At 47.6% G+C, this 22,978-nt stretch overlaps 2 protein-coding genes across 2 annotated transcripts in view; one reads left to right on the plus strand and one right to left on the minus strand.

Moving 5' to 3' along the window:
• Positions 1-188: 188 nt before the first annotated feature.
• PLAC9 (placenta associated 9) lies at positions 189-15,081 on the plus strand. Its single transcript, XM_053582520.1, has 4 exons — positions 189-520; positions 12,608-12,705; positions 14,300-14,423; positions 14,947-15,081. The coding sequence occupies exons 1-4, from the start codon at positions 457-459 to the stop codon at positions 14,955-14,957; spliced, it is 297 nt and encodes a 98-aa protein (XP_053438495.1). The 5' UTR covers positions 189-456; the 3' UTR covers positions 14,958-15,081.
• Positions 15,082-20,749: 5,668 nt separating this feature from the next.
• ANXA11 (annexin A11) overlaps positions 20,750-22,978 on the minus strand; it is a 53,049-nt gene continuing 50,820 nt past the window's right edge. The window contains exon 15 of the mRNA XM_053582518.1: positions 20,750-21,525. Within this exon, the coding sequence (XP_053438493.1) occupies positions 21,466-21,525 (60 nt within the window). The 3' untranslated portion in view covers positions 20,750-21,465. The remainder of the gene's footprint in view (positions 21,526-22,978) is intronic.

A 22,978-nucleotide genomic window follows, 5' to 3' on the forward strand; every position in this document is an offset into this window, starting at 1 on the left:
GGATAGGCAAACACTCCTTGGAGTGTTTGGAGGAGACAGGGGGGTTCAGATTTTGTCCCATAGCTGGAGATGACACCAATGAGGACCCTTCTCTCTGAGGTTCAGTCTCCTCATCTGTGAAATGGGCTCATAAGGAGTCCCTGACCGCCGCAAGCCCAAGCCGGCTCCTCCCCTTCTCACCCGGCCCCGGGAGGCGCGGGGGACCCCAAAAGCAGCTCCTTCCTGGGGAGACGCTCGGCTGCCAAGTCGCTCCTCCGCCCTCCGGGTCTCTGGGCTCCGCGCTGTCAGCGGGGTGCCGAGGGGCCTATAGAAGGGGCGGGTTCGCTCCAGCCAGAAAGCCCAGAGCCGCCCAGGAATTTTGGCTGGAACTGTGAGCATTTCCTCCCCGGCCCGTCCGGAGCGATCCGGAGCGGGAGGCCGCGGGCAGACGCCGCGCCCCGTCGGCCGGGAGGCACCATGCGGCCGCTGCTCTGCGCGCTGGCCGGGCTCGCCCTGCTCCGCGCCGCGGGCGCCGTGGCCGGTGAGTGGGGCCCGGGACGTGGGGCGCGGGCGAGGGCAGGGGACCCAGAGTCGGGGGGGATCTGTGGATGGCGAGGTAGGAATGAGGGGAGAGAGAGACAGAGAGAAGAGATGGAGGAAAAGTGACAGAGAGAAAGCTGGCCAAGGACGAGATGGACACAGAGGAGAGATGGAGAGAGAAAACACAGACACAGAGAGAGAGAGAAAAGGCAGAGAAATAAAGACAGGGGAATGGAGAAATAAAGGAGAGTGGGGAAGAACGAAAAGAGAAAAGGAAAAAGGAAAGGCTGAGGCAGAGTCTTTGGAGATAAACAGGCATGGACGAGGGCAGAACGAAAAAGGAAAAAAAATACAACTGAAATGGCAAAAGGAAGGAGAGAGAACGAACTCTGAGCCACGGCTGAAGCTGTTGAGAGAGAAAGAGCCACGCATCTGAGGGCGGGAGGTCACGTCGCAGCCTGGGGCTGCTCTGAGGCCAGCTGAGTCCCAGAGCTGCGGAGGCCCCCACGCTAGGCTTTATAGGGCATTGGAAGGAAGCTGAGCTCCAAGGGGCTAATGACCCAAGCTGGGCCAGCACAGCCTTGGGGAGCCCAGCCCAGGGCTCCAGGAGAAAGGCTACTGCTTCACCTGCCAGGTGGCCTGACGGGGCTCTGCAACCTGGGAGAGGCCCCCAGTCTCTCCTAGAGAACTTCCCTGAGGGCCTGAGCCGCCTTGGGTGGAGGTGGGGATGAGAGACAGGGACAGAGAGGGACAAATAGAGGAAGAGGCAACCTGGGTACTCCACTAGTCGTGGTCCTAGTTGTGCTGTCCCTTTCCTCCTCTGCCCCACCCCTACCCCCAGCAGCCTTAATACTGTCCCTCCAAAGTCAAGGCTCAGAGAGGGTGACTTTTGTCAAGTGATTTACTCAGCTATAGCCTAGACTGGACACAGATGCTCATTTCACCACCCTATATTGTTACTGGAATTTCTTCTTCAGTAGGTTCTTGGTCTCAGGGATTCAAAGAATGAACCCAGGAACCACAGATCACTGGTAAGATAGGATTTTATTAGACAGAAAGGAATACAGGAGGAGTAAAAAAGCACCAGAGCTTCTGCCAAAGGGAAAGACCCAAGTGGGAAGTCTCTACACAGGCTCTTTGTCTAGGGGTATTAAGTCTTGAGAATTACACTTGGCCAGGACTTGGCAAATGGAAACACATTTTCAACATTAATGAGTGTTATGGACAAATGAATGAGTGCCATCCCTTCTGCTGGGGCAAAAGGTCAGGGTGTTCCCTTCATGAAACTGCCCATGCCTAGGAAAACTGGGGTCCCATGGCCAGCCTTGAATGAGGGAATCCTGTATCAATATGTTGCATGGCACTTCAGTGTTTATACCCCACATACCTGTCTACCCAGGGAATGGCATCCCAGTCATCTAGGTGAGGAGAAAACTCCATCTCATGGTGGTGGCAAGGCAGAGAGCCCTCACCAAGCATCGGGCCCCCCACTGCCTCTGTCAGGCCCTTGCCCCCACCCAGGCACAAGTGCCTTGTGCTAAGATAGGGGCCCACAGTTCCTTTCAGGGCCCAGTAAACTGTGGAAGTGAATGCTCAGGGGATCCAGGCCAGCCCTGACCATGAGGAGCCCGTACCTGGCCTGTGTGGTATGTGGCTTCACCTCTCTGAAGCTGTTCCCTTCTCTGTGTAAGTAGGAAAGAATGAGGCTCATCACTTGGGGTTGGTTTCAGGGAACGGATGACAGAGGGCATGCTCAGCATGCATCCACCCATATTTTCTCTGAGCCTGATATATGCAGCTATTTATAAATGTAAACCCACCTTTAAACATTATCTTTCTTTCTGATTATGCTTGCTCATTACAACAGATAGAAGAAAAGGAAAAGATATAAATGCGTGATTTCACACATTTTTGTGCATAACCTTTCAGATTTTAGACAATATTTCATTTTTATGACTTTTGATTATGAAAACTTTTGGACACCAAAGAAGAATACAAAAATGATAGTATAGAAAAATAGAATAGTGTAATGTACAATCAACCGTCCTTCAGCAAGTATCGATTCGTGGCCAATCTTATTACATCTGTACTTCCCAACTTCTCTCTTCTCCTTGGACCATTTTAAAGGACCTTCCAGGCATCATAAATAAATATTCTTTTGTGAACCTCTAAGAGATAAATGCTCTTTAGTAAACATAACTGCAATGCCATTAACACACCAAAAATGAACACATATGATTGAATATTTGATGATATTCAATCATCAATATGATTGAATATTTTTGATGATATTCAATCATCAAGTATTCAACCAGTGTTTAAAGTCTTTCATGGTGTTATATGTTTTTATAATACATTTTTTGGATCCAAATAAGGTTAAATACATTGCATTTGATCAATATGTCTGTTAAGTCTCTTTAAATATGTAAGTTGTCTCACTCCTTTTTTTCTTTTCTTTTCTTTTTTTATTTTTGAGGCAGGGTCTTACTTTGTCGCTCTTGATAGAGTGCCATAGCGTCATAGCTCACAGAAACCTCAGATTCCTGGGCTCAAGCAATTCTCTTGCTTCAGCCTCCCAAGTGCCTGGGACTCCAGGAGCCCACCACAATGCCCGGCTATTTTTAGAGACAGGGGTCTTTCTCTGACTGAGGCTGGTCTCAAACCTGTGAGCTCAGGCAATTCACCTGCCTTGCCTTCCCAGAGTGCTAGATCACAGGCTTGAGCCACTGCGCCCAGCCAACCACTTTTTTTTCTTAAAATGTATTTGTTGAAGAAACAAAGTTCTTCCTGTAAAGTTTTCCACATTTAGATTTTGCTATTTACATCTTTTTGTATCATTTAAATGTTCCTCTAGCCCTTATATTTTCTATAAACTGATAGCTAAATCTCAAAGCTTGATCAAATTCTAGTTAGATTTTTCTGTGTGAGAATACTTAATAGGTTTTTTTTGTTTGCTTGCTTGTTTTTTGAGACAGAGTTTCATTTTGTCACCCTTGGAAGAGTGCCTTGACGTTATAGCTCACAGCAACCTCAAACTCTTTGGCTCAAGTGATCCTCTTGCCTCAGCCTCCCGAGTAACTGGGACTATAGGCGCCCACCACAATGCCTGCCTGTTTTTAGAGAGGGGGTCTTGCTCTTGCTCAGGCTGGTCTGGAACTCCTGAACTCAGGCAATCCACTGGCTTCTGCCTCCTAGAGGCCTGGGATTACAGGTGTGAGCCACCTGCCCCAGCCCTACTTTAGAGTCTTCATTATTTTAATATGCATTCCTTTGATTACTACTAAAGTTGGACTTTTTCTTCATAGGCACATTGGTCATTTCTACAATTTCTATAAATTATCCTAGCCTTTTTCATCTGTGGTGTTGGGATTTTTCATATTGGTCTACAAACATTCTTTATGTATTAAGTGAAGCAGGCAGTGTGCGGTGGCTCACACCTGTAATCTCAGCACTCTGGGGGGCCAAGGTGGGTGGATAGCCTGAGCTCAGGAGTTTGAGACCAGCCTGAGCAAGAGTAAGACCCCGTCTCTAAAAATAGCACGGCATTATGGTGGGTGCCTGTAGTCACAAGCACTTGGGAGGCTGAGGCAAGAGAATCACTTGAGCGCAAGAGTTTGAGGTTGCTGTGAGCTGGGATGTCACAGTACTCTACCAAGGGTGACAACATGAGAATCAATCTCAAAAAAAACCCATATACATACTAAGTGAAGCAAACTTGTTTGTGTTACCTGTGGCAATCGTTTGTTAAGGTAAAGCTTTTCAGCTGAGTTCCTATTTTGCCGTCAGAGGAACCTAAAGTCTTAAGACTTCATCTTTTTTTTTTTTTCAGTTTTTGGCCGGGACTGGGTTTGAACCCGCCACCTCCGGCATATGGGGTCTGCACCCTACTCCTTTGAGCCTCAGGCACAGCCAAGACTTCATCTTTTTAACTAGTATAATCATTGCCATCCATGCCTTGGGTTCCAATGGGGAGGCTGTCATTGCCCAACTTCGTTCCACATCCCCAAAGCCATCTGCTGTCCATTAAGACTGCTTTTGTTGGAGGGCTATGGTGAGGATCATGGTGTTTCTTCTTACAAGTATGAATATGGTGGAGAGGAAACCACTCAAAGACAATTTGACCCAAGGTGCACATTTGGGCTCTTGTGGGCCTTGAAACAACTACGTGTATAGATTACCTTTGCCCTGTACCTGTCCAGCCCCTCATTTTATAGAGGAAGAAACTGAAGCCCTGAGATGGGAGAACCTTTCCTTATACAAAGTCACACTGCTGCTAGGGCACAGTATTGACAGTGCCAGGCAGGTCAAACTTACATCCTGTCACCATCACCTACTACTACCTGTATAATTTTAGGCGTGGTAGTCAACCTCCTTGTCTTTTGGTTTTCTAATCTGTAAATAAAAGGCGGGGGGGGATATAAGAATAGTGACCTTGTAGGTAGAATTAAATGAAATTATTCCTGTACGCACTCAACAAAAAGCTTGGCTCATGATAAGTGATCAAAAATCAACAGTAGCTTGCAATAGAGACTGTGGTGGAACGCATTCTAAAGGTGAAGAAGCCAAGGCTGCAGTAAGTGGGACTGGGGTGTAACAGGGAATCTAGAGGGTCAGTCCGGGCTGAGCCCTTTGTGTCCTTGGAGAAGCCCCTTCCAAACATATCTTGGACACTTACACTACCTGACTCCCTGCATGGGCTTAGTCCTGGAGCAGCCACCTTTCCATCTTGCGGTGACCTTGTCAGAGAGATCTAGCAAAGAGTGCTAGCTTCTGTGTGGAGGGTGGTTTGAGTCCCATTGATTCAGTGCCTTCATCTTCCCAAGCAAATGTCCCTGTGTGGCATTCACACATCACTTGGCAGTTCTAAGGCATCTTCAAGAGCAGTATCAATGCAGCAATCCTGCAAAGTAGACAGGGCAGGGCAAATGCCTTACAGATGAGGGAGGGAAGCTTTGAGGCAGAGCACTCAGCGAGACGGCATCTCCAGCGGCCAACCCCATGCTCCTTACACAACACACAGAGAGAGCTTTGTCCTGGATGAGTTTTTAGACTCTTTCAGCATCTCGGGAATTTTGGAGAGCTTTAGTACCTCATAACTCAGTGGATTAAAAGCACAGCATTCTAAGATGGAAGTAATCTTGGGTCTCTGAGTGGCCTCGGGGAGCCAAGCTGCCTACCAGCCCCACCAAGAGCTGCTCCACCTCTGAAGAGAAGTGAGAGAGAGAACATGGGCTCTGTGTTATGCCAGCCTAGCTTGTATCCTAAGAAAAATACTATCAAACAGACACTGAATACATGGGAATGGCATTAGTCATTGTCTCAGAGTGATCAAAAGGCTCAAATCCAGATGTGGAAAAGGACCAGTGACCAGAGGAAACAGGACACAACTCTCCCCAAACAAAACAAAAATGTTCCTCAGAATCTGAGCTCTCTTTGGGGAGTTTCAGGGGGTCCCTCTTCTATTCCAGCCAGAGCAGCTCCACATTTTGGAGTTCTTCATAGAATCTTTTGAAAATAGTGTTCTGCTGCTTTAAAAATAATCAAACCCCAGTAATGGTTTTGAATGAATCACAAATCTTTAGACAAACAGTGGATGTGATAACATTTATTATTCTATTATAGTGAATGTGGTCAAATATTAATTAACCTTCAAGTGGCCAGTATTGCTGATCAAAGCAGGGGGTGACTTGGATGATGCCACGGTACAGCGGGACCTCTCAGCTGTTACCACCCAGTGAAGAAATCATGCAAATTGTGGGTACTTTATACTGTTTGGGTCCCAGATACAAAAGTTCTCCCTGTAAGACCTGGAAGTGGGAGGGGCCGCACTTCCCATCCCCTGCAGAGGACAGGACCCAGTGGTCAGCTCTTTAGTTGGGGCAGCTGTCCCAGCTCAGCCCTCCCCCAGGGCCTCTGGGTCCTGGTGCAGCCTGTTCTCACCAGCACAGGATGCCCCACCCATGGCCTCCATCCAGGGTGCACATCAGGCCTGGAGCAGGAGCCAGGCCAGAGAAAACAACCCAGCATCCAAGGAGGTCCATTTCCCAGCTGGCAGGGGCAGGGAGTAGAGGGAAGGAAAGAAGGGACACTGCAGAACCACAGCCTTGGCTGCTCAGGGCTGAGCACAACGATCCTTCAGTCTCTCCCACACCATCCATGTGAGCTTCCCAACAGCCCCCGTGTGTGTGTGTGTGTCTCTTTATATGTGTGTGTTTCTGTGTGTGTGTATATGTTGTGTGTGTGTGTCTATGTGTATGTTTGTGTATGTAGGTGCTCAGTTCTCCCCTTGCTGGAGCTTCTGGTCCAAGAACCAACCTCTCAACTCATCCCCCTTCTGTCTTTGTAGCTAATCTTTGAGGCCTCTCAGCTGGCTTGGAAAGACAGAGAAGAATTATGGGTGAGCCTCAGGCGTACCCCACCCCCTTTAACAGAGGCCACAGGAGCTCTGGAGGAGGAGGAAGCTTCTCACAATCCCACAATAATTGGCTTTGCCAGGCTGAGATCAGGGGCTCCAGTGTGTTTCCTGCCACCAGCCAGGGTGAGAACCCCCAGGCAGGAGGGTGCAGGCGGGGCAGGGTAGTGTTAGGCCTATCTCTAAGCCTTCTCCCTCCCCCATGATCTCAGGGACAGTTGTGCTGGGTGCACAGAGCATGGTTCTGTCCAGCTGTGAGCAATTAGCGCCGAGCTATGTGGAGAGCGACCTCTGCCCAGGCTTTTCCCGGGAGAGGGTTTAGAGCCAAGTTAGACCTCATCGCAGACACGCAGTGAACGGGGTGTTGCATGCTGCGAGGAGCGGATCCGTCTGCACAACTCTGAGCCAGCCGGGTCCCCGCTTGGCCTGCACCCTCACATTGCCTCCTCTTCACCTAAGCCTGGGGGACTTGCATGATGGAAGAGGGGTTAGGGTCTGGGAGAGGGCAGGGGAAGCACGGGAAAGACCTGGCCACATACCCCTGTGAGAACAGGCCCCTCTTCCCAGGACAGCAACCCTGTGGGTGAGAACAGTTCTTCTGGCCCCTTTGCAGCTTTTCCTCTCCAGGCTGAGCAGCCCAGTTTCAGATGGAACAAATGAATTTGGAGTCAGTCCTTTCACCATGGCCACCCCCAGACCTACTCTTGCCTCTCAAGGGCGTCCCCAGGATGTGTGGCCAGAGCAGAGTGTGGGCCCCCCACCCATAGGGAATCTCCCTGCCCCCTCCCCGCTTGGCTGGAACACTTTACATGGACGCATGCAGCCTACCAGGGCTCTTGCTCTTTGCTGACACCCCCATAAGACAATTGGCTTTTATTACGGAACATTTCAAACAACTCACACAAATGTAGAGAGAAGAGCTGAAGGCACCCCCCGCCCCCCAGTGCAGGGCTCATCCCAGCTTCCATGGGATCAACTCTTGGCCCATCTTGTTGCTTCATGCGCTCCCTCAAGCCTCTCTCCCACCCCACCCCAGGCCTGGATTATTTTGAAGGAAATCCAAGACCTCATAGCATTTCATCTCTAAATGTTTCAGTATGGGTCGCTAAGAGACTTGCTTTTAAAACTGTAGCCAAAGTGCCATTATAATGTCTTCCCCCCATCCCCATATTCAGCACTAACACCATTATCTTTTAAAGGGGCTTTGCTAAGTTCAGAGGAGGGAAACAATGCAAATGAGAATTTTAAAACAAATTGTTCTCTACAAAAGATGCTCAGAAGGAAGTTTTGTCCCTGGTCTTGTTACCCAGCACAACAGAGTGATACTCTGTCTCAAAAATTAAAAAAAAAAATTAACATTAATTTTAAAAAGCTAGTGTAAATATGCATGTGCAAACTTTTTTATAGACATTCTTTTCAAATCAATTGGTAAATATAAAAAGTTGCAATTGCTGGTTGATATGATAAGGCCTCAAAAATAAAACAAACAAAACAAAACTCTATCTTCCATGTACTTTATTTATTTTATTTATTAATTTTTTTTTTTTTGAGACAAAGTCTCACTTTGTGGCCCTCAATAGAGTGCTGTGGTGTCATAGCTCACACAACCTCAGACTCTGGCTCAAGCAAGCCTCTTGCCTCAGCCTCCTGAGTAGCTGGGACTACAGTTTCCCATTACAATCCCTGGCTGTTTTTTAGAGACAAGGTCTCACTCTTGCTTGAGTTGGTCTTGAATTCCTGAGCTCAGGCAATCCACCTGCCTCGGCCTCCCAGAGTGCTAGGATTACAGGCATGAGCCACCACACCCAGCCTTTGGTCTTGGTTTTTATCTCTGAATGTTTCCAAGATAGAGTAGAAGTCAGAAAATTTCCGGGAAGGAAAACGTGGACAGAGCCCCCAAAAGACCACTCGTTGAGATAGGGCCAGGAGAAGGACAGAGTACTTGGGGTCCCACCATTTGCTGACAGTGTGACCTGGGGCAAGCCACTTACCTCTCAGAGTTACACGTCCACCACTCACAAAGTAGCTCACCATCCCTGTTCCAACCCAGGACCTACCCACGTTGATATTGTCACCATCTGAAGGCGCTCCTCCTCTGAAAGCTAAAATTGCAATGTCCCTTACCACTTGTCCCTCCTGTCACCTCCCGTGACCTTATTAAGACCTCCAGTCCCACGCCAGGCACAGTGGCTCACGCCTGTAATCTTAATATTCTGGGAGGCCAAGGTGGGTGGACTGCTTGAGCTCCCAAGTTCGAGACCAGCCTGAGCAAGAGTGAGACTCTGTCTCTAAAAGTAGCTGGGCATTGTGGTAGGCACCTGTAGTCCCAGCTATTTGTGAGGCTGAGGGAAGAGGATCGCTTGAGCCCAAGAGTTTGAGGTTGCTGTGAACTATGACACCACGGCACTCTACCCAGGGGGATAAAGTGAGACTCTGTTTCAAAAAAAAATAGACCTCCAGTCCCTTCAGTGCCCCTATTTTTCCCACTTTATGGACCCTCTCCTTGGCCTCCTCACCTTCATCCCAGCTAGACCCCAGGGCACCTCCCAAGCCCCTTATGGGTCACATTTCAACTCCCTGTCCCCATGCCCCTTCGCACTCATCCCATAGACTCCCTGGACTCAACTCCACTCAGCCATGTGGTCTTTGCAGTTCTGCACCCCGACGGCGGAGCACAGCTGCCAGAGGACCAGGGCATCCAGAGCTCCTCAGCAATGCTGCTCATCCCACATGGTCCTCCCACACCACCTCCATCGTTCTCCACATTCCCTTTTGAAGTTCCCTCTTGAATCAAGTCTCTACGCAGTGGTGCACTGATAGACTTGCACACAAAACATAAAAAGTGCCAATTTCCATGGTATAAATGTTCTCACTTCAGCCATCATTTTAATGGCCAAGTCTATCAACCCACTCACAGAACTCCTGGGAACGTAAGAGCTCTCCCTCTCTGCATGAGTTTCAGCAGGTGCTTCCCTCTTTACGGAGGGAGTAGAGGCCGTCAGGTGGGCGCTCACTCAGCTTTCAGCCTGCTAAGAAACAGCATGCCTTTGCTCATTTTTGCTGTGTTTCCTCTTTCCTTCCATGTGTTACCCCACACTCTGGACCCCAGGGCCTCCCATCAGTTCTGGAAATGCATTCCTTCACTTCTCCTCTTTTCTTTTTTCCCTCTGGCTAGAAGCATGATCCATGTGTTCCAGTACTCACAAAACAGGCAGGACAGCACTAAACACTTCTCTAGACCTTGTGATCTGCTCCCCCTTCACAAACTTCCCGAAAAAGTTCTCCAGGTCAAAGCATCCACCCCCTGACCTGGCCTTCCCTTCTCACCCCACAGCAATCTGGACTCTGCCCCCAGCACTGGACTAAAAGTTCCCAGGTGAGACTCAGCAGGGCCTTCCTGGCGCTGTTTTCCAGGTCCTTATCTTGCTGCTTTTCCAGGCCTCCCTGCGGCTTCAGGCCACCTGACTTTTCCATGCTTGGTGGAATCTGTAAAGCTCTCGGCTTCTCTTTACTTTGGGGGCAGCAGCCTCCTTCCTGAGTGTCTGCATTCTCTGAGGTTTTGGCCAACTCCAGTCCCCACAGGCATCTCAGAGTTATCAGCTTGAAACCTGGGCTCAGACCAGGGCTTGGAGACTTCTGGTGTGAGGATGATGGTGCCAGGAAGAAGTAACATTGAGGAGAAAAATAAGGAATTGAGGGTTGAGTGGGTTTAAACCCAGATCCTCTGTTCATGGCTGGTGTGACTTGAGACACGTCATTTCAGCCCTCTGTGCGCCAGTTTCCCTGTGTGTAAACTGGGGATAACAAGTCACCAGAGAGGTCAAGTTAAACATTTGCTTAGGTGCCTGGCTGTTGCCATTTGTTTTCTTCCTTTCCATTCATCCAGCTGCTGCCTACACTCATCTTTTCTCCTTCATCACTTCTTACCCTGATTACTACAGTGATCTCCTGCCTTCATTTTCTGTATTTTAAAAATTCATATATGGGCTGGGCGAGGTGGCTCATATCTGTAATCCTAGCACTCTGGGAGGCCAAGCCAGGTGGATTACCTGAGTTCAGGAGTTTGAGACCAGCTTGAGCAAGAGTGAGACCCTGTCTCAACTAAAAATAGAAAAACTAGCGAGTATTGTAGCAGGTGCCTGTAGTCCCAGCTACTCCAGAGGCTGGGGCAGGAGGACTGCTCAAGCCCAAGAGTTTGAGGTTGCAGTGAGCTATGATCCACAGCACTCTACCCGGGGTGACAAAGTGAGACTCTGTTTCAAAAAAAATTTTTTTTCTTTTTTTTTTTTTTTTGAGACAGAGCCTCATGCTATTGCCCTGGGTAGAGTGCCGTGACATCACAGCTCACAGCAACCTTCAACTCCTGGGCTTAAGTGATTCTTGCCTCAGCCTCCTGACCAGCTGGGACTATTGGTGCCTGCCACAACTTCCGGCTAGTTTTTGGTTGCAGTTGTCACTGTTTGGCAGGCCCGGGCTGGATTTGAACCTGCCAGCTCCGATGTATGTGGCCAGGGCTTGAGCTACTGGCACCAAGCCAAAAAAAAAAAAATTGGGAGAGGGTAATTGCTGGGACCATACCTATGGTGCATCTTACAAGGGTACATGTGAAACTTACTAAATGTAGAATATAAATGTTTTAACACAATAACTAAGAAAAAGCCAGAAAGGCCATGTTAACCAGTGTGATGAAAATATTTCAAATTGTATATAAAACCAGCGCTTGGTACCCCATGATTGCATTAATGTACACAGTTATGATTTAATAAAAAAAAATTTTTTTTATAGTCTTAGAAGAAGAGCAGGAGTGAGGGAATGAAAAAGGGTATGGAAAGGGAGAGAGAAAAAAGAGCAGGGAGATGCATGTCATCCCCAAAACAGAAAAGAAAAAAATGCCTGCTCAAGGGTCGGGAAGCTTGCTGCTATTAAAGGGGTTGTAAATTGGCAGGGTACAGTAGAGAAACTGCCCAGTCCGCTTCTTTCTTTGTTCATAGTGGCAGGTAGATAAGAAAAAGAAGCTGGGCTGGATGACAAAGCTTCAGGGCTGGCTCCTTTGCTTTTCTTTGGAGATGGGGTTATCAGGATTACCTATCACAGGAGAGGGACAGAGTCTGCCCTTGAGATACAGCTAAAGTCCAAAGCTGCTTCTCTGCTATTTACTCAGGAACTCTGTGGAAAACAAATTCTTACAAACAATTTCGAAATTCCCATCTGTTCAGCCCTTTGCAGAAGTTGCACAAAACAATTCCCATGGGATAGGGTGCCTGTTAGCAAGAGAATTTATAGGAGTGATCTTTAACTGTAACTAGCAAATAGCAGCTTTAGGTATTTTCTTGTTATTTTTGTAATTTTTGCAAGGCCATCCCTTTCCATTTGTGCACCCTGAACATTCTGTCATGCCTCTGTCTTTGCCAGTGCCATTCTCCCTGGATGAAATCTTTCCTCCCATCCTGACTTTTCCTAGTTCAGGCATAGTCTCCTTGAGGAAGACCACCTGGGTCTGCAAGTGAGACAAGTGAGGGACCGAGGTGGGTCACACATGCAAATCCACGCCTGGGCCCTCCTCTGCTGACCTGTTTTCTACAGGACCCACCTCACTTGAGCTCAGTGTTTTACAGGAGTCTCTGGTGTTACAGGGGAACTGAAGGCCCCACAATGACAAGACTTATTTTCCCACAGCTGCAGAACCCTTCAGCCCTTCCCACGGAGGCCCAGCTCAGAGCACAGGGTGTGACAGACACATGGCTGTCCAAGGCCGTCTAGACATCTTGGAGGAGGTAATAAGGGTGGTTTGGGAGGACGCATGGCTTCAGGACCACCTCCTAGGCCAGTGGCTTTATGGGGTGCAAATGCAAGCTTTCTTTGGGATGTCAGGAAATCCAGGCCAATCCTGCCCCATGCTCACCAGATGAACTTCCTCCTGCCCCATCTAGGCTGTTGGGCAGACTAGCCCCTAGCAGACCCTGGCTCTCCTGGGGCCTTGCTTAAACCCACCCAGAGATCTCTGCATAATTACCAGACAGGAAGGTAGAAATTTACTGTGTTTTGTTACATAGCCAAGTTTCCTACCCTAGGGTCCAAAAAAAATTAATCTTTATTATCACAAGCCTGAAAAATGGGAGTGCTAAATTTCACTGAAATTCTAATGAAATTTATTCATTTGAATACAGATAGCAAACCATAGTATTAACGGTACTGTGATTTTTTTCATCACTAGAAATTACCAGATAACTTCATCTTGTCATAGTTGTTATGAATATCTCCCCATATCATTTATGTTCCTCATTATGTTAAATTTCAGTAGGTGTTTGGTCTGATGTTAGATCATGTGATTTTGTGGATATATATATAATTACACCAAATATTCAATTTTTAACACTGAATATTTTGATATAATTGGTGCCCTTGGTGATTTTGTGTGTTATTTTTTGCACTTAAAGCTTTATTCTGAGAAGTCTGTAGGCGTTACCAGATAGCCAGCAGGGTCTGGCACACATGTGCAAAAGCCAGAAACTCTAAATAAAGAAAATTTCAAATATACCATGGAATATTATGCAGCCTTAAAAAAGATGGAGACTTTACCTCTTTCATGTTTACATGGATGGAGCTGGAACATATCCTACTTAGTAAAGTATCCCAAGAATGGAAGAAAAAATATCCAATGTACTCAGTACTATTATGAAACTAATTTACAATCACTCACACTTTCATATGAAGAATAGATCACAACTACAGCCCAGGATGAAGGAGGGAAGAGGGCGAATCGGAGGGGAGTGGGGAGATCAGACCGAGGGAGGGTGGATGGTGGGATCACACCTATGGTGCATATTGCAAGAGTACAAGTCGGATCTGGTAAGTATACAGTATAAATGTCTTAACATAATAAAGTCAGCGAGATGAGGTATATATTAACCAGTGTGATGTAAGCATTCCTAATTCTATGTGAAATCAGCACATTGTACCCCATAAATGCATTTATGTATACATGATCTATGTGTTTATGACTCAATAAAAAAAAAAAAATTCCGAACCTGTCATTTGGCAGAGATGCCACCAGGGGGCAGGGCAACAAAAGGAATGTGAGCCCTGGGTTGCCAAGTCCAAAAGGGAAACCCTGTTCCAGAGTTGCTCTGTACCAATCCTGTCACTGAGCACAACCACTTAGTGTCACACAGGAAGGGGCCTTGGAGAGTGAGCCCCCTAGCATTTTGTCATATGGGGAAACCGAGGCAGGCAGGGGCAGGGCCTGAATGAGGAGGCATTCAGTCCCTTCCCCTACACCCACTGGACCTCCAGGTGCTCTTAGCATGTGGCTGATGAAGCAGGACGTGGCACCACTCTCATCCTTGCCTTTGCTCCCTCCTGTCCTAGACACTGGAAAAGACAGTGGAGCACCTGGAGACAGAAGTGAAAGGCCTGCTGGGCCTGCTGCAGGAGCTGTCTTGGAACCTGCCCCCGGGGCCCTCCAGTCCAGCCCCTGACCTCCTTGGAGATGGTGAGTGGCTTGGGTGGCAGAGAACAGCCTCTGTCACCTGGGACTAGGCAGGCAAGACAGAGATGGCTATTCACTGCTTGGGTGTAGCCTGGTCAAGCAGGAAGAGCTGCAGCTCTTCTTGGGGACACAAGCAGGAAGGCACTGCCACCGATGGTCCCCACCCGGGTTGGTGCAGCCCAGTGTCAGGTCAGGGCTCTGAAACAGTTAACACTGTTCGTCCAAGCTGCACCCTCAGCAGACCCCTGAGGCAGAGAGGCCACCACCTTCACTGGCCTTTGTCACGACAACACAGGCTTCCTTATGTCCCTCCCCTGTTCAACTCCAAACCTAGTCAGGGAAGACAGACATGCCACTGATCAGGCAGTGTGGGGTGGCACCTGCTCTTTCCCTGAGCCCACGTTCCCTGAACAACAGCTCCCAAGGCAGGAAGGGGAGGGACAAAAGCTACAGGGCACCACTTGGTAGGGGACCCTCCAGTCCCCCCCACCCATTCACTCACTCCGAGGCCATACCTTTTTTTCAGATCGCTTCTGAGTACAGTGGTGAAGGAGCCTCACAGCTGGGGGGAATGCACCTGCAGACAGCACCCCTCTGAGGATGGAGCCGCATCTCACCTTCCTTCCCCAGCTTTGTGTGAAATAAAAGCTACTCCTTTGGTCCCGTGTCTCCTGACAGAGTGACCCTATACCTACAGCCCCTTCTCTGTCCATTCAAGTAACTGCAACGGGGGTCCTCAAACTGCGGCCCGCGGGCCACATGAGGTGGTATGATTGTATTTGTTCTCGTTTTGTTTTTTTTTACTTCAAAATAAGATATGTGCAGTGTGCATAGGAATTTAAACTATAGTCCGGCCCTCCAACAGTCTGAGGGACAGTGAACTGGCCCCGTTTAAAAAGTTTGAGGACCCCTGCTACACTTTTCATTTCCACTTGAAGGACTTTGTTTAGCATTTCTTGTAGGGCAGGTCTACCAGCCACAAACTCAGTTTTTATTTATCCAGATGTCTTAATTTCATTTTCATTTTCAGAGGATATTTTGTTAGGTATAGGATTCTTGCTTGACCATGCTTTTTCTTTTCTTCTTCTTCTTCTTTTTTTTTTTTTTTTTTGAGATAGTCTCACTCTGTTGCCTGGGCTAGAGTACAGTGGCATCATCATAGCTCATATCAATCTCAGACTCCTGGGTTCAAGCGATCCTCCTGACTCAATCTCCTGAGTAGCTGAAACTACAGGGAAGTGCCACCATGCTTGGCTAATTTTCTGTTTTTTGTAGGGATGGGGTTCTCACTTTTGTTCAGGCTGGTCTCAAACTCCCAGTCTCAAGCGATCCTTCCACCTTGCCCTCCCAGAGTGCTGGGATTATAGACATGAGCCACTGTGCTTTGCCAGACCATGATTTTTCTTTCTGCACATTGAACATGTGATCCTACTGCCTTCTTGACTCCATAATTTCTGATGAGAAATTTAATTTTATTGAAGATTTCTTGTGTCAAGTTGCTCTTTCTGCTGTTAGGACTTTATCTTGGTCCTTGGACATTTTGATTATAATGTCTTGATGTGGATCTCCTTGGGCTGACTCTACTTACAATTCATTGACATTTTCAGATGTGTAGATCAATGTCTTTCATTTAGTTTTTAGCCAATGTTTCTTCAAATATTTCTGCTTTCTCCCTTTTTTTGAGACAAGGTCTTACTCTGTTACCTAGGCTGGAGTGCAATGACATGACCATAGCACACGGCTGTGGCATCAAACTCTTGGGCTTCAGCAAGCCTCCAGCCTCAGCTTCCCAAGTAGCTGGGACTCCAGGCCATACCACTACACCTGGATAATTTTTAAAAAATTATTTTTTATTGAGACAGTATCTCACTATGTTGCTTAGGCTGGTCTCAAAATCCTGGTCTCAAGTGATCCTCCCACCTCTGTCGCCCAAAGTGCTGGGATTACAGGTGTAAGCAAATGTGTCCAGCCTCTTCTGCCTACTTAAATCTGCTCTTGAACCTCTCTAGTAAATATTTCATTTTATTGTACTTTTCAATTTCATTATTTCTATTTGGTTCATTTTTATAATTTGTCTTTTCATTGACATTCTCTATTCAGTGAGATATCATTCTCCTAATTTCCTTTAGGTCTTGGAACATTTTTAAGATAATTGATTTAAAGTCCTTGTTCAGTCCAATGTGCAGGCTTTCTCAGTTTCTACTTACAGACTTTTTTTCTATGTGTGAGCCCTATTTTGTTTCTTTGCATGCCTCATAATTTTTGCTAAAAACTGGACATTTTTCATATTATAATGTGGGAACTCTGGAAATCAAATTTTTGCCCCCTTGCTGTCATATTTGTTGTAGTGAGGTTTTTTTGTTGTTGTTTGTTTTACTTTTCTGAACTACATTTTTAGTTTTTCATTCTTTGGTATGACCACTTAAGTCTCTGTTTAATTAGCTTAGTGGTCAGCTAATTATTTAACAGATTTCTATAAACACCTAGACCCCGCCCCAGAAAAAAACCACAAAAACAAACCCCTCCTCCTAGCCTTTGCAGCAGTGTTTTCCGTGTGTTGGGCACACCTTTCAGCACTGAGCCAGGCTGTTTATAACTGCCTTCGCCTTCTTGATCATGCACAGCCTGAAGGTCTGCTAGAAATGAGAGGACAGGTCCGTAAGTCTTTTCTAAGCACATGCCCAGCCCATATGTATGTAGCCTTCTAGATTCCCAGAACATATATATGGGCGTTCTTTAAAGCTCTTAATCCTCCAAAGAATCTTTATTTCTCAGCCTTTCAAGCTTTTCAGTTTGTCCCATTTGCCTCCAAGCATCAGTGGTTAAATACAGGCTTTGAAATGTCCTCTCAGGTTGCCACCTTCACTTTAGGAGAATTCTAAGTTAGGCAAAATAAAAGCAAGTCATTTGAGCCTATCTTTCAGGAAGCAACTTGACAAACCAAAATAAAATTTAAAAAAACTTCTTGAGAATAAGGTTGATTCTGCCTCTTCGAGTGCTAGGAACATACATAGAGAATGTTTACAATATAGCTGTTGTTTTCAATGCTCTGCCAAACTGGGGAGAGGGGGGATGGGGCTAGGGTAAGTCAAAAAACAAAACTCTCTTACTGAATTCAGGCTTTCTTTCCTTACGCATTCCCCAGTTGCTATAGACTTTCGATTAGTTTCCAGAGTTCAAATAAAGTTGATTCGGACCGTTTTTGCCAGCTTGTTTGCTGCGTTTGTGAAAGGGCAGACTTTTAGACTTGCTGTTCCACCCTTTTTGTTTTGATCACATTGAAATTTCAGCTCAGGTCTAGTCTACCCCTCATTTCACAAAGGCCCAAAGAAGAGAACCGATGTATCGATGTATCGGTCACTCAGCAAACCAGTAGCTAAGCTGAGATCAGGATAGATTCCCTGGCCACAGCTCTTTTTGCTTCAGGACTGTAACAGCTCTTACTGTTGAGAAGGAACCAGGTTCAAGCTAACCACCAGTACTTGGCCAAGGGGCAGCTTTCCAAGGAGCAGGGGCTCCTAGAGTAGGAGTCCCAGGTAGAGTTAAGAGGCTTGACTGACTTACCAAAAAGGAACTCTGTATGGGGACAGGTAAGGACTTAGAGGAACATAGGCAGAGAGTGTTTTTGGGTTTGATGGGATGAAAATGTAAGCCTTTACATGCCTGAGGAAATGTAATCTAGCTTGACTGATTTCCAAGTCTCAGTCCATTCATACATATCACCCAGAAGAGGAAAGAGCCTATGGCAAAAATGAGGGGTCAGGTCCTAGGCTAAGACTATAATTCTCTGCCTAGGCTCACGGAGGATGAACATGGCATGGCATTCAGCTGTCACCTTGACTATGGGCACCTGCAAAGGTCCATCTTTCAGATTCCTCTTCCAAAAGCTAAGAGTGATTCATCCCGCCTCCCATAACCTGGCTGAATTCCAAGCATACCCTGTTATCTGTTCATCTGCCCACTGCATGAGCACCTATAGCCTTGAGTTCTCTGACTCACCACAGAACTACTTAGATTGGCATTAGCTTATAGCAGGTTACAGCTGTGGTTTCCAGCCCCACATCTGCTCAAAATCTGGGAGGATGCGGACCAGGACCTGCTCCTTAACAAGCTCCCCAGATGATCCTGATGTCCACCAGGGCTTGAGAAAACCACCCACTTCAGTACTGTCAAACCACCCCACAAGGTGAGCACTCAAAGGCTGCTTTCCTAAATTTGTACCTGAGACAAATGCTTCACTCACCTCACCCTGTCCTGATCCTAACCCTAATAGATCCTTTCAATGCCCCCATAGCTGCTAACAATTCACTCAGGGCAAAATTTATGTGATGCTTCATTCTCTAGTAGTTATTTTAGGAGTGAGATCTCACGTTTAGCATGGACTGCACTTGACTAACATATCCAGGAGGCAGGAAAAGACCCAATGTGTTTTCTCCCAGATCACCTGTGAGGTCACCTGTCTTCCTCCCCATCTATTTTGTCTTGATCAAAATCAACAGTGCTGATACCAACTTCCCTGACCTTGAAAGGTAATAGGGCCTCTGCCTCTAGCAAGATCTCAATGAGGAATTCACACAGCCCTCAAGCCCATACTTTCCATGGGTTAGATCTCTCAGGCATGGCCAAAAGGGCAGGAAGGCAGGAAAAACCAGGACCGGGAAAATCACATGTGGTACCCAGGTGTGTAGACCTGAGACGTCAGACTCAAAGGCCAGTAGGAGCCAAATCGGTAACAGGGGCTTGGTGTGATACAACCGGGAGTAGGGGGGGTCTTGTGGCAAACAGGAAGTACCTACCTACAGGGGGAAGCTGCAACTCCATTCCAGCCATGCAGAAATGCAGACCAGTAATGCTGTAATTTCTGGATTTTCAAAAGAAGCTAGGATTTCAATTTTTTTAAAAACATAAACTCTCTCAATGTCTAAGTATTGGAAACAAATTAAAATTTCTGAAAAGACTCTTTGGGGACCCCAGCAAATGCCTACAGGCACAACACCGCCTGCTGGGCACCAGGCTGAGACCTCTGGTACAGACAATAGGGCAAAGTAATGTCAAGAACATTCAGTAACATCAGAACACTGTTGCAGCTCAGAAGGCCACCAGGATCAGCCCGAGGTCTTGGCAAGTTGTGTAATACCAAGCAGTTCCTCCCATCAGACAGGTCCCAGCTGGCACCCAAGGGCAAGTGGGTGCCATAGGGCAAGGATTCTTGGAGACCATGGGTGGTCAACTTGGGCTCCAGGCAAGGATACTGAGGCAGAGCTGATTATTGACTAGGACCTGCATCAATCTCAGCGTTCACACCAGCCTCTGGGTCAGAAGGCTCCTAGTAGACCAGGCTCATGCCCAGCTCATGGCTGCTCTGTGCCCCTTGGGTGTCACCCTTCTTCTCACTGTGTTTCGGGGCAGAGAGAAGTCTACTCTGCAGATAAGCAACTCACTCAGGCCCACCAGGGCCCAGCAGGCTTCATCTACTTTACTCCCCTTTTTCATTTTTTTTTTTTTTTTTTTAGAGACAGAGTCTCACTTTATCACCCTTGGTAGAGGACCCTGGCATTACAGCTCACAGCAACCTCCAACTCCTGGGCATAGGTGATTCTCTTGCCTCAGCCTCCAGAGTAGCCAGGACTACAGGCGCCTGCCACACACCCAGCTGTCTTTTTGTTGCAGTTTGGCCAGGGCTGGGTTTGAACCTGCCACCCTCAGTATATGGGGCCGGCGCCCTACTCACTGAGCCACAGGTGCCGCCTACTCCCCTTTTTCAACACAGGTTGGAAAAGGAGTGGAGACCCCTGACCAGCAAGGCCAGCTCTGAGCTTCTGGATATAGCACCATGATTCCTAGAAACCGTCCCTCTCGATTCTCCCTTTCCTAACACCATCAACTGAAGGGCACAGGGCCCACCAGGGACCAGGACCAGGAGCACCTTTTAGACTGGAGGGTCCCTGAGAGAAGGCACTGGCCTTGGGCCTCCTGGGTCATCTGCAATCTCCTCTCTGGCCCACTACGGAAACCCAGGAATTAGTACACACCCTTCTACCCATCTGTGCCCCTCCTTCAGGACCTGGGTGGGACCACATTCTTCCCACCTCGCCTTCAGGGGACTTTAATACACCTGTGCCCTTCCAGTGTCTGGGCCCTGGTATGTATTTCAGGAGCCCCCTTTCTCATGTCCTTAGAGCCCAGGCCCTACAAATCAGTTATATTCAGGGTTTCCTGAGCACACATGTCTACTTAAAGTTACATGAATTTTCACTGGCTAATAAGGCCAGAACCCCAAGCCATGGGGTATTATCATGAAGCAGAAGAAAACAAGCTGGAACCAAAAAGACATTTCCAGAATGTTCCAGAGCTGGCTGGCTTTTAATTTGGAAACAGGTTTTGGCCACAGACATTCAGGTTTAAGGCACATTCCAAATTACAAGAAGCCCTGTCACTGCCAGGGAACTGGCTTTGTTCTCGTGGTTTTGCATGGAAGATGGAACAGATGACTTTCTGGTCTTTTTTTCTTTTGTCTAAAAAGGAATGAGTTTGGCAATAACAAAGCTCATGACACATTTTCACCAGACACAAAGATTAACCGTAAGGGGCCTCCCTTTTTCTACTCAGAGAGGACACAGCACTCTACCCACCCGATCACTCTCACCAGAAATGTGTACGCAGCAAACAGACTCGTAGGCATCTTGGCTGGCAACGACTGTGAGAGAGAATATGCCTCCAAATAAAAATATAAAATTACATGACTAAATGAAGCCAAGTCTTAGCCACAAGCAAGGGGCAATGATTGCCTGAGTAGGAAATAAAACATCTACTTAGCAGCAAGAGGCTGTGGGGGGTGGAGTGGAAAAGGCATCCTGAGAGAGTTCTAGACCAACCCAGGTCCCTCAGCACAACACGTGGATCAGTAGGGTAGGCGACAGGTCACAGCGCTGTGGGCGGCACACCTTGGGGCTATTTGTGGATTTGTCAGAAACAGACATTCTTTTTGCCTTTTTCCTGGCACCACTGCGGTGGCAGGTGGGAGCAGTGAGCCGCCAGTAACCACTCAGTCGTTGCCACCACAAATCTTCAGCAGAATCTTCCGGTAATCCCCCGAAGTATCTCCCTGGCCACAGAAACAAGGAAGGTATCAGCTGAAGGAGGCACAGCTACTTTCGGCCTGTTGGCTCCCGATTTTCTTCTGGCCCAGACACCCTTACAGACAGACAGAAGATCCCCTCGCAGGGGAACTTTCCACCCTGCTGGGCCTGGAGCAGGCGCCACAGACTGTGGAACAGTGCAGGCCAGCCTTCACCAGGCCCCCAGTAAAAATCAAAAACCCACACTTGCCTCAATTTTTTATTTTTTATTTTTTATTTTTTTTGCGACAGAACCTCAAGCTATAGCCCTCAGTAGAGTGCTGTGGCATCACAGCTCACAGAAACCTCAAACTCCTGGGCTTAAACAATTCTCTTGCCTTAGCCTCCCAAGTAGCTGGGACTACAGGTGCCTGCAACAATGCCCGACTACTTTTAGAGATGGCTCTTGGTCTTGCTCACGCTGGTCTCAAACTGGTGAGCTCAGGCAATCCACCCACCTTGGCCTCCCAGACTGGTAGGATTATAGGCATGAGCCACCGCACCCGACCAACACCAAAAAAATTTTAAATCAGCCTACAAATCACCACCCAAGGCTAACCAACACTGCTGTTTTCCCAGTGCACTTGTGTTGCACCAAACTGGAGTTGTGCCATAATGAAATGGTGTGCTCAGCTCAGGAAACGCAGTCTCCTTGGGTGTGACCATACAAAGGAGGACCCAGGCTGCCCAACTCCCTCTCAGACCACTACACTTACCCTAGCAGTGCAGGCCAGGTTTAACTAGTTTCTTATCATTTCCTTCCACCCTAAACAATTTGAGGGCAGGGCCTACAGCTTTCTCCAGACATCCAGCCCACTGGCCCACGGGGGTAAATCATCACTAATTCTCTATCTGCTGCATCATTTGTGTGGCCTGGAGGTTAGCTTTCCTCAACACCCGGCCAACATCGCCAAATGTTAGTGAGTCTGAAGTCAGCACCTGATCCCCGCGATTCAATTTCAGAGTTCATGTGAGTTCAAGATTTAACTACCAAGACCATCCAGACAAGAATACATTTTGTCAGCCTGGCTCTGGCACAAGGTGAGACGCAGGATTCAGTGTGTATTAGGCACTTGACATGGATTGCCTCATTCCATACCCACAAAACTCTCAGGGAAAAACTATTATTTTCCCCATCTTAAAGAACATGGAGCAGGGGTGCAGGGAGGTTGAAGGAAGCAGCTTGAGGTCACACAGTTAGCAAGTAGAAAAGCGGGGACTGGACTCCAGGCAGCATGCCCCCAGGGCCCTTGCCCTGACTGGCCAGCCAAGCTATGTCGACACAAAGCTAAGTGAGCTAGAGGTGACGTGAGTTCTCATAGAGACCACAGAACCACAAGAAGCCTGGACTCTGAAGGTCAGGCCCAAGACGAATGAGATCCTGAAGCTTCTCTGATGCTACCAGTGGGCAAATGAGGCTGGTGCCAACCCAAGGCTCAA

The sequence above is a fragment of the Nycticebus coucang genome, chromosome 3 (genome assembly GCF_027406575.1).
Source record: "Nycticebus coucang isolate mNycCou1 chromosome 3, mNycCou1.pri, whole genome shotgun sequence".
NCBI classification, from domain to species: domain Eukaryota; kingdom Metazoa; phylum Chordata; class Mammalia; order Primates; family Lorisidae; genus Nycticebus; species Nycticebus coucang.

Bases quoted from the DNA above. Each gene is read 5' to 3' on its own strand.
- PLAC9 (XM_053582520.1), top strand. From the start codon at position 457: ATGCGGCCGCTGCTCTGCGCGCTGGCCGGGCTCGCCCTGCTCCGCGCC. The intron at 521-12,607 runs GTGAGTGGGGCC...ATTTTCCCACAG, and splicing joins CGCCGCGGGCGCCGTGGCCG to CTGCAGAACCCTTCAGCCCT. The intron at 12,706-14,299 runs GTAATAAGGGTG...CTCCTGTCCTAG, and splicing joins GTCTAGACATCTTGGAGGAG to ACACTGGAAAAGACAGTGGA.